The following is a 10,298-nucleotide window of genomic DNA, read 5'->3' as shown; positions in this document are numbered from 1 at the left end:
TCTGCAAACGTTTAATTTCGGTTGTCTTCCCTGCTGCTTTTACCCAGGTTCAGCTAGAGCCCCGCAGAGGGCAGAGACGTGTTTGTGTTGGCCCTATCAGAGAGGGATGGGAGCCCAGAGGACCGTGTAATGCTCCAAACTTCATCTTTGATGTTTTCTAGAGCTACGCAGTGAAAACATTGCCAAGTACAGCTGAAGCACTTCTGAAATTTGTAAATCAACTTGAGCCTTCAGAAATCAAGTAACTGTGCTGTAACATTGTTTTAAATATTCCCTTCCTTGCAATGTTTACATCCTCACATTAGATAAATGAAACAAGGAGGCCTCTATACTTGCTGCAATTTCAAAATGATTCACACACAACACGCCGCCGATAACGCAATAACACAATGAGGATGTCTGAACCTGCAGAAACAAAAGAAGCCCATTGATTTGCTGTTAACAGAGTCGGTGAGTGGAAATAGAAGCAGGGTCTGGAAGATGGCTGGATTGGTGAAGATATCGTCCCCAGTGCGACGCCGCTGTTTTCCTGAACACCAATCTGTTGTATCATTGACACATAAATGGATTAAGGTCATGTATCACTGATAATGGTCTAGTCCTATGCTGGTGTGTCTGTGGTTCAGGTTGTGTGTGCGTGATAAGGTCTATTGATTATGTACCATATGCAGTTCCCACACCATCCTTTGTACCATGTGTTCTGTGATGTTTTTTTCCAGAGGGATGGGTGGAGTGATACTGCTGGTGACTGCGGGGTTAATTTACTTGCACAGCCATCGGCCTTCAAGAGCCCTATGCGTGCTTCTGTCTGGAAAGGTAAAAACATGTACATTTTCATAGTCAAAATGTACGTTCATGCTGCTGATAAAAAAATAAAAAAAGCTACGTAAACAGAATCTTGAGTGATGCTTTCAAAATAAAATCCTGGGACACGATTAGAAAAAAATCCTAATTTAAAGGAATGTTCTGGGTTCCTGAATCAACAGCATTTGTGGCATAATCTTATCAATTTAGCAACCATGGTGGTTTCAGTTAGGATCTTATTAAGAACACTGAACCTGTACGATTTTAAAACTTAAATAGGAAGTATCTATAATACAGCCCCTGAAGCATATTAACATATTAACGCCACATACATAAGCATGCTAAAGGCACACATGTTTAGACAGACAAGTTGCTTTTAATGGGTGTAATCACAGTGGTTTCGAAATTAGCTGTAATGCTGCGTTTCTGAATGATAAGGCCACGGTAAGGAGTCCCAATAAAGGAGGCACGTTTGTATATCCAAGACATATTCACATTACATATTCACAGAAAATATTTTCACATTACACTTTCAACATGTGATCAACTTAAATACCACAAGTCTGACTACATCAATCACAATGTAACCCCACCCCCTGTGTTCACAGCTTTAGTCTACTTCATTTGAAGTTTTGGTTGCACAACAAACAATGTATGATCGTTCACAATCATTGGAAATCAATGGGAGTACATTGAAGCATTCATCCACTTGTTCTCGAGTTATCAGTAAGTATGATGAAACTGCTCATTTTGCAATATCAAAACAATACAAAGTCACAGTTCTGTGTAATCAACATAATGAAAACGTACACACATAGTTGGTCATATATTCTATAATCTATACAAAAACAAAAACCTTTCAAATACATTGAGGAGAAAATACTACCAATGCTTCAGTAGTTGTTTACGCTTGTTCCTTTGTAACAAACAAAATTCATTGGGGACGGCCTGCCATTGGTTGGATAAAGTGTGAACACTCAATGCTCAAACATTGCTCTTCGAAAGAGCCCACCAATGGATCATTAGCTGGGTGTGGCCTTTTTCGAAGTCTCTTGGCCTCATTCTGAAGCTTCTGTCGAATGTAGCCCTTTATTTCCGAATCTGTCTTTCCGGGGAAGAACCGTTGTACTGTCCCTGTGGGGAAAGATTGACTGGTAACCAAAAATTCAAACTTCTGACCACAATTAATCAAGAACCTTACAATGGCTTGATTGCAGTTAATGAAATGGAACAGAATGCATTTTTAAACTTAAGATTAGACTATCAAGAAAACACCCACGGTGATGTACTTCTTACAAATGGCACACAATTTCCTCACTGTCTGATCCATCATTACATACTCAGAATGGCCTGGATCTCAAGAGCAGGAAGAGCTGGTTTAGGCGTCCCTCGCTTGCCGTTAACAATGCCTGAGATAGAGTGAAACGCCAGGTAGTCTCTGTCGTACAGATTGCGCAGCAGGTCATTGGTAAGTTTTTGAGCGGTGGTCCCTGTGTTGCAGCGCTCCAGAAGATCAGCAGTGATAACCTGGAGAAACAAAAATCGTATACATTAGGTGAAAGTGATGAATTGCGAATCATGCAGAGATGAAGTTCATTTTAAAAAATGCAGTCAACTAAACCAACCTCGTCTCATGAGAAGTCATGATAATAGTGAGATGACTTAAAAATCTTAAGAAATCAAATGAGTTGGCTTGTACAAACAAAAGTAAGACTAACCCCTAACCTAAACCTAATCATAAAGTCTAACCCCTAACCCCTTGTGTGAAAGTGTGTGAGTTATTGTTTTTGTAGCACCTCTAAAGGTTAATTTCACAAGAAAACGATACACACGAGTCATGTAAAAATCATTTTGCAAAAATGTACATATAATAATGTGATTCTAGAAGTTCGGGTTGAATTTTTGGGTGAACTATATCTTTAAGGACAGTTATGAAACTCTGATTATATGGTCATCTAAAATATAACTCTTACTTTCTGCTCAAGAAGTGTTCCATTCTTTTGTGGCACTGTTTGTGTGACCTCAAACTGACCACACCTCTGCTGATTTGAACTTGCACATTCAGTCGTTCTTCCACTGAGCACCATTGGATGAGAAATATCACTGGGTGGCCCGCTTCCCTCAAGCACCTTTGGAGAACTCAGAGTTGCGGTTTCGTTGCTACAGCTCAGCCATCTCTCACTCCTCTCAATTAACTCTTCCAGAGTCTGTGCCAACTTCGCACATGCTGTAAAAGAACATCCCACTTTGAATTGGATTTTCTTTCTTGACTCTCATGTTACAATGTCAAGATGTAATTTGGGCCATGAAATCAATGTCTCAAATCAAGTGTTAACCTATTAACCTCGCAGCAATATTAAATGTTTCTTTGACATGCATGGCTCTGTCTGTTTGCTAAATTTTCCTCAGATGTCCCGCCTGTACCTGTAAGGCTCCTGAGTTGCTCCCGGAGGCCATCCATCTCCCTCTGCATACTCAGCACCATGGCAATAAGCTCCGCCCTTGAATGGGATTGGAAACTTCCGAACTCCTGGAAGGACACCATCCGCATCACAAAATAACACAGTTCATGGACACACTGATTCATTTGAGCAAGGGCGTATATTTGGCAGCGTTAAGCATCTACATGTTTCCATTGATCATTGTATAAATATTTGGGGGGGGGGGGATGGGGTGAGATTGTAATTGCTTGTTTTGATTATTCCATACCCCCTGAAAACTACACCCCTGCCTTTGAGTATATCCACATCAACAAAACACCTGTGATTATTTTAGGTCCACAAAGCATGTTTGGATTTAAAAGAACGTATGTGCAATTGGCACCAAACCCACGAAAGGCATTTCACTGTTAGAAGCTTAATTTGATTCATGCAATGGATTTGATTGCTTCATTATTAACAACTACAGTAGCGGTAGTACTATGTTACCTCCACAGTAAAATCTGCATCCCTTGTAGCATCGCCTATTGACTTGTCAACCTCAAACGCCTGTGTGAAAGCAAATAAAACAAATGTCTATTTAAAAGGCTGCTGCTAGTAGACACTGCTGTTCTAACTATTGTAAAGTAACTTTTGTTGACTTTAGGAAAAGAAAAATTTTCTAAAGAAAATTACATTGGCTTATGATCCTACTAACCCTTATAAAAACCCATGCAGAGACTGCAAGTCTAAAATGTAAACATTCTGAAATTATTAGTTTTAAAATTATTACATTAATTACATGCATTTTTTCATATAATTTGGGATTTTATCACGAAAATGTGGTATACACTGCATGAATTGTCATAGCTGCAGTTGCCAGGTTATTCTAGTGTATTCTGCAATGCTTAACAGCTGGAAAACAACATTGATTTTAATACTGCTTCAAAAATAAGAAGTAGCCTAACAAACCCTTGTTTTGAACTTCACAAAGTCAACATTACACGCTGAGATCTCTGCTCCATTTATCCCTCTCCATTTTCTGCTCTTCGTTGCTTCTTGCTGAAAGACAATCGCATTAATTAAATCAAAGGTCTAGAAAAAAACAAAACATGGAACACACACTCGACAAAAGGCTGATGTGTACATACACTGAGGATGTGGTTCTCCCTCGCGCCGGTTTCTTCATGATGCTCTTCAAATCCCTCGTATTCATTAAACAGGATGCGCTTTGCTATTGTTTTTCTCCTCATCTTTCGCCCATTAGCCGTTTTCCCCGCCGCAATCCCGTCCGATTCTTTATCATGTCGGTCATGGCCACGCGCAGATCCGTGACAGCCTGATGACTTTCACGCTCGTGGCATTTCGATTGAAGTTAAAGACACTCTGGTGTGTCAACATCACGAGTGCGACTTGAAAGATCTGAATACGAGTAAAATGTATTCAGAAAGGGACCCCCCCCAAAATATACATTTAGGTATACAGTATACAAAAATGTATAAGAGGGGTAAATCCATAATTGGTCGTTTTGAGTTTATTCATCTTGTTACTATCCTATAGCTGCTTACCTAAAGATAAGGTTATTTTTTATTTTATTTTTTAAACCTCTTATCTGTTATTTAGTCCTTCTGAACATATGAAATCAAGATTAATAAAAGAATAGGATTGTAAGTTGTTAGTCAGTTCTAATTATCTTCATAACCTCTTTCTGTTGTTATTTATCGGTTACTATTTAATTAGGCCACTACTTCAGATTTGATTCACATTATATCTTAATTACTCTCAAGCTCCGCAAGTCATTTTAACTGGTCTAAAAGCACTGCTCTCAACTCAACTCAACTCATCTTTATTTATATAGCACTTTTTAAACATTTAGGTTATCCAAAGTGCATCACAATTTTTGTGGAACAACAATAAAAAGGAGGAAAACAACAGAACATCAGAGATATACCTTTACAACACACTTGAACATTTCTTCACTCACTTAAATATGCATTTATTATTCAGACTTAAAAGCTAATTCAAAAAGATAAATCTTCAACTTTGATTTAAAAATCTCAGTTGAAAGGGAGGGCCAGATGTGAATAGGGAGATCATTCCATCAGGGAGATTTCTGTCTCGATCTTGGAACTGATAACAGCATTTGGTAGCACAATCTCAATAGCCTAGAGAAATCATAGGGCCTAAGAAGGTCATTGATGTACTGTGGAGACTGGCCATGTAGTGCTTTAAAAACAAACAATACAGTTTTAAAGTCGGCTCTGTACTTAACTGGCAACCATAGGGAAGACAAGATGGGAATGATATGTTCCCTTTTCCTGGTGCCAGTCATTAACCTGGTTGCCGCATTCTGCACAAGTTGTAGACGGGATAACTGCCTATGACCAATTCCCGAGTAGAGGGAATTACAGTAGTCGAGGCGGGATGAAATAAAAGCATGAATTATCACCTCCAGGTCTTTAAATCCAAGAAAAGGCTTTATTTTAGAAATAACTCTAAGATGATAGTAGCTGCTTTTAACTATAGAATTTATCTGCTTATTTAAAGTAAGAGCTGAATCTAGTATTACACCAAGATTGCTCACATTGTCCTTTACATTAATCGCTAGTGGTGCAAGTGTGTGGGCTAATGCCTCTTTAGATTTAGATGGGCCAAAAATAACAACTTCTGATTTATTGTCGTTTAACCGATGAAAGTTATTAGATAGCCAACTCATAACACCCTTCAAACAATTCATGAGCGACGTTAGCAATTGACTTTCTCCCGTTTTTAGTGGGAAGTAAAGCTGTGTGTCGTCGGCATACAAATGATAAGAAATTCCATGTTGGCGGCAGATAGATCCTAGAGGGCACACATATATTGAGAATAATATGGGGCCCAATACAGAGTCTTGAGGAAGACCATATTTTAAAGGAGCTGAAGATGATATTGAATTTCCAATTTTAACAGAAAATGTTCTATATGCTAAATAAGACTTAAACCATTTTAGCACAGTCCCCTGAATGCCAACCTCACACTTCAACCGATCCAAGAGGATAGCATGATCAGTAGTGTCGAAGGCAGCGCTAAGTTCTAACATAATTAAAATAGCAGAGAGACCTGAGTCGACGGCTGATAAAATATCATTAAAAACTTTCAAAAGAGCAGACTCTGTATTGTGATGAGCTCTAAATCCTGACTGGAATCTGTCCAAAATATCATATTCTACTAAAAATGAAGAAAGCAGAGACAAAACAACTTGCTCTAAAATCTTCGATAAAAATGGTCATTTAGAAATAGGAAGATAATTATTTAAAATAGTGGGATCAAGATTTGGTTTTTAAAAAAGAGGCGGAACCACTGCCTGCTTAAGACAGAAAGGAACAATACCATTCGATAAAGAACTATTAATCATATATTGCACACTAGGCCCCACGATATCAAACAGATCCTTCAACATACATGGGGGACAGGATCAGATGGGGAAGTTGAAGGATTTACATGCTCTATTATAGCAGAGATGGCAGCGTTCTAGGCTCAAATTGGGGAAAAACAGTGGAGGCAGGGCAATACCACACCGGGTTTTGTGTAGATACAATCTGTGATCTAATAAGCTCAATCTTATGTAGGAAACAATTTAGGAAGTCTTCACAAACTTCAGAAGTTGCGTCAATAAAGGATGTACTTGATGGTTGTAGCAATTTGCTTACTGTACTAAATAAAATTCTAGGGTTGTGAGCATTTCTTTGAATTACATCTGAATAGTATCTTTCCCTAGCAGTTTTGACTGCGAGTTGACATCTAGAAAGAGCTTCTCTCAACACCTCTAGGGAGATCTGAAGCTTGTCCTTTTTTCCATTTTCGCTCCACTTTTCTGCAGACCTGTTTAAGGGTATGGATGTTTTCACTGATCCAAGGCTGTTGAGACCTGGAGCTTCTAGGCCTGGGTGGAGCAATTTCATCCATGAATTCGAAGCATAGTGTGTTAAACAAAGTAAACAGCTCCTCTGTACTTAAAGAGGGCGTGGGAGTTTGAATGACATTAATGAGAGGGGAGGCAGCATAAGCTTCAGCAAAGAGATCGGACTGTGGGCTCACTAACAGGTCAAAAATGACACTCTGCCACGGGACTTTTTGGAACGATATAAGGAAAGATAGCATTAAAAAGCACAGCTTTGTGATCAAATAAATTAATTTTCTCAGTTGACACATTATTAACAGAAAGGCCTTATGACAACACAAGGTCTAGTGTATGACTATGTCTATGTGTGGAGCAGGGGTGGACTGGTGGGGGGGGGTTTCACTGTCCTTATCGCACCCCATCCGGCCTGTTTCGCGGCTGGACCACCAGCCCGCCCGGTTCTCCCGATGGCCAGTCCACCCCTGATCGGCCTCAAAGTGCATCGGCCCAGCTGGAAAATGCCAAGTATGCCAGATTACCAATCCAGCCCTGGTGTGGAGTCATTTACTGACTGTATTGGATTGAATGAATCAACAAGTTCACAGTACTCCTTTGCCATGGTCTTAGACGGGCAGCAGACATGAATGTTAAAATCACCAATAATCAAAAAATTATCAGTTGTGGGAACAATGCAGGATAACAATTCTGAGAACTCCTGTATAAAGTCCTTGTTTTATTTTGGAGGACAATAAATACGAGCACATAAAACAGGATTAAACTGTTCCATTTTAAACATTTGCAGCTCAAAGATACTATATTTTTCGCATGAAAGTAAGCAGCATTTAAAAAAAATTAAACATTGTGGATATACCTCCGCCTTGACCGGTCATTTTAAGGGTATTGAAGACAACAAAGTCCTCAGGCAGCAGTTCAGACAGATGTCAGGAGCCTTAAAAATAAATAAATAAAAAATCATACAAGCACAATGCAAAGAAAAAAAAAACTTTAGGCTAAAATTTTGCCAGTTTAAAGACCTACTTATTATGATTATTATATTAATTATTTCACTTAAGGAATACTGTCCATACATTGTAAAGGATACACCCTTTTCTTTTCTCGCTCTCTTGTTCTTTCTTTTTTCGTCTTTATATGAGTACAGATACCAGTGAGAGGTCATGTAAGGGTTGACATCATGCTGTCCCAGGTGATGTACAGAAAGTATTAAGTGTATCTGGAAGCACCTGAGGTTATAGAAGAGAAGCTTGGCCAGGGATTCCATAGGGATGAAGGGGGAGGGAAGGGCTTCTGAGCTGGAAAAAATTGGATCCTATAAATTATTAAGTAGCCTGTGATCACAGGGCACTGAAAAGGCCAATCAAATGGCATCAGTGCTGCCAATTCTGTCTTGGTTCTGTTTATATGCATTGTAAATTATCATCTTAAAGTGACAGTTCACCCTCAGTAACCGTTTACTTTCATAGCATCTGTTTTCCATTCACTGAAAGTGAATGGTGACAGATGCCAACTTTCTGCCTAACATCTAAATTTGTGTTCCACAATAGAAAGAAAGTCATATAGGGTGGATAAATGACAGAATTATCATTTTTGGGTGAACTATCCCTTTAATTCAAAAGCTGTTCCCTTACCAACTGGTTATTTTTATTTAAAACAGACTAGCAAGCCGCATAATCAGACGGGAAACTGGCATGCTGTTTCTGAGCGTTCTGGTACCCTAGGATCGACCACATTATGCCGACTCACTGACTATAGTGGCATCTCCTATTAGACATTTTTGAATGATCTCCAACCTGTTTACCTTCCCCTGTGGCGCAATCAGAAGTGCATTGTGTCTGTGTTGTGGGAGACCTGGGTTCAGATCCTGTGTTGAAACCCAAAATAAACATGTATGAAAAATCAGTGATGAGCACAACTTGGAGGTTGCATTTTTCCCTCTATGTGACGAGGAGGAGGACGGGGCTGGGCCATGAGGACATGCCTGGCCCTGAATCAGGCTAATCGGCCGGGAGGGGGATAAAGACGAGCCAGAGGTGCCAGTTCGGGGGAGAGAGAGCCACATGCGGCTACTGTGTGTGTGTGTGTGTGTGTCTATGTGCTTGTGTTTAAGTTGATTTGAGTTTGTTTATGTTATTAAAAATTATGTTGACTGTTCAGCCGGTTCCCGCCTCCTCCTTGCCCACCTTACCCCGTTACATTGGCTCCTTCGACACTTATATATATTGGATAAAAGAGAACTGACACCTTCTCTTATGACGCTGATTAATCAAGCTTGAAATATACTCTACTTTGATCCTGGTGGTCAGAGTCATTTCAGTTAAGACAGTTTGAGAAATTGATGCTAACTTTCATGAACAAGACAACTGAGCACTAATCCTCTTGGATCCACTGTGACACTCCTGTGCTGCAGAGACTAAACATGCAAAATCGTGACTCAAACTGCACTGGGAGCCTGTTATTGATCCCCATCCTGCATATTTCTCCCTCTTGAGAGGCTCCGACCCAGCATAAAGAGGACTATTGATGATGTACTGATTCACATTCTATTATTTACTTTACCCATAAGGCCTTTCACCTCTCTCCTAACGAATCAATGGCACACACAGCAAGGCATCTTTTCTGGGTCACTGGCTGCCATTCCCCATTTAGTCTGAGAGCAGCTTTGAGGTTTATCTTGTGACTGTCAGACTTGATCACACGAGAATTTGTAGAAAAAGAACTGACTCAGTATAAAAGCTGCCACGTAGAGTTGCATGAAGAGACAGAATCGATTCTTAACTGTATTTATAGAACAGAGTTGCAGGGATAAAATGCTGATTAAAATGTGAAGAGAGTTCAAGCAGAGAGTAAAGAAATTCTGAGCATGATCAGTAGGGTTGGGAACTGAGAGATGTTAACAGAACTGAAGGTCATTAAAACATTAAATTCCAGTTTTTTTTTTAATGAACCAATTCTAATTTTAAAAAAATACAAGAACCTAAGGTGGCCCAGGGGTGCAAAACACAGCAAAATTAGGAAAGCAAATAAAAGCTGGAAACACAACAGAAATAAACCATAGCACAATGAAATTAGGCCACACCCACAACACAACAAAATTAAGCCACAACATAACAGAAAAGCCAAAGCAAAATGAAATTAAACCAAAACACAATGAAATTAGGCCACAACACAATGCAAATGCA

At 39.5% G+C, this 10,298-nt stretch overlaps 1 protein-coding gene across 1 annotated transcript; it reads right to left on the bottom strand.

Moving 5' to 3' along the window:
* Positions 1 to 1,170: 1,170 nt before the first annotated feature.
* Positions 1,171 to 4,557, bottom strand: LOC127450000 (uncharacterized). The gene is made up of 7 exons (XM_051713674.1): positions 4,373 to 4,557; positions 4,194 to 4,283; positions 3,732 to 3,791; positions 3,229 to 3,334; positions 2,778 to 3,031; positions 2,145 to 2,331; positions 1,171 to 1,938 (listed from the first exon to the last, which is right to left on the bottom strand). The coding sequence occupies exons 1-7, from the start codon at positions 4,472 to 4,474 to the stop codon at positions 1,739 to 1,741; spliced, it is 999 nt and encodes a 332-aa protein (XP_051569634.1). The 5' UTR covers positions 4,475 to 4,557; the 3' UTR covers positions 1,171 to 1,738.
* Between the last annotated feature and the right edge of the window lie 5,741 nt (positions 4,558 to 10,298).

Source organism: Myxocyprinus asiaticus, chromosome 13 (genome assembly GCF_019703515.2).
Source record: "Myxocyprinus asiaticus isolate MX2 ecotype Aquarium Trade chromosome 13, UBuf_Myxa_2, whole genome shotgun sequence".
In the NCBI taxonomy this organism is placed as follows: domain Eukaryota; kingdom Metazoa; phylum Chordata; class Actinopteri; order Cypriniformes; family Catostomidae; genus Myxocyprinus; species Myxocyprinus asiaticus.
The sequence above is the reverse complement of the archived record's forward strand: the minus strand, read 5'-3'. Positions and strand labels throughout refer to the sequence as shown.

Bases quoted from the DNA above. Each gene is read 5' to 3' on its own strand.
- LOC127450000 (XM_051713674.1), bottom strand. From the start codon at position 4,474: ATGAGGAGAAAAACAATAGCAAAGCGCATCCTGTTTAATGAATACGAG. The intron at 4,284-4,372 runs GTATGTACACAT...ATTGTCTTTCAG, and splicing joins GGGAGAACCACATCCTCAGT to CAAGAAGCAACGAAGAGCAG. The intron at 3,335-3,731 runs GTAACATAGTAC...GTGTCCTTCCAG, and splicing joins ATGCAGATTTTACTGTGGAG to GAGTTCGGAAGTTTCCAATC.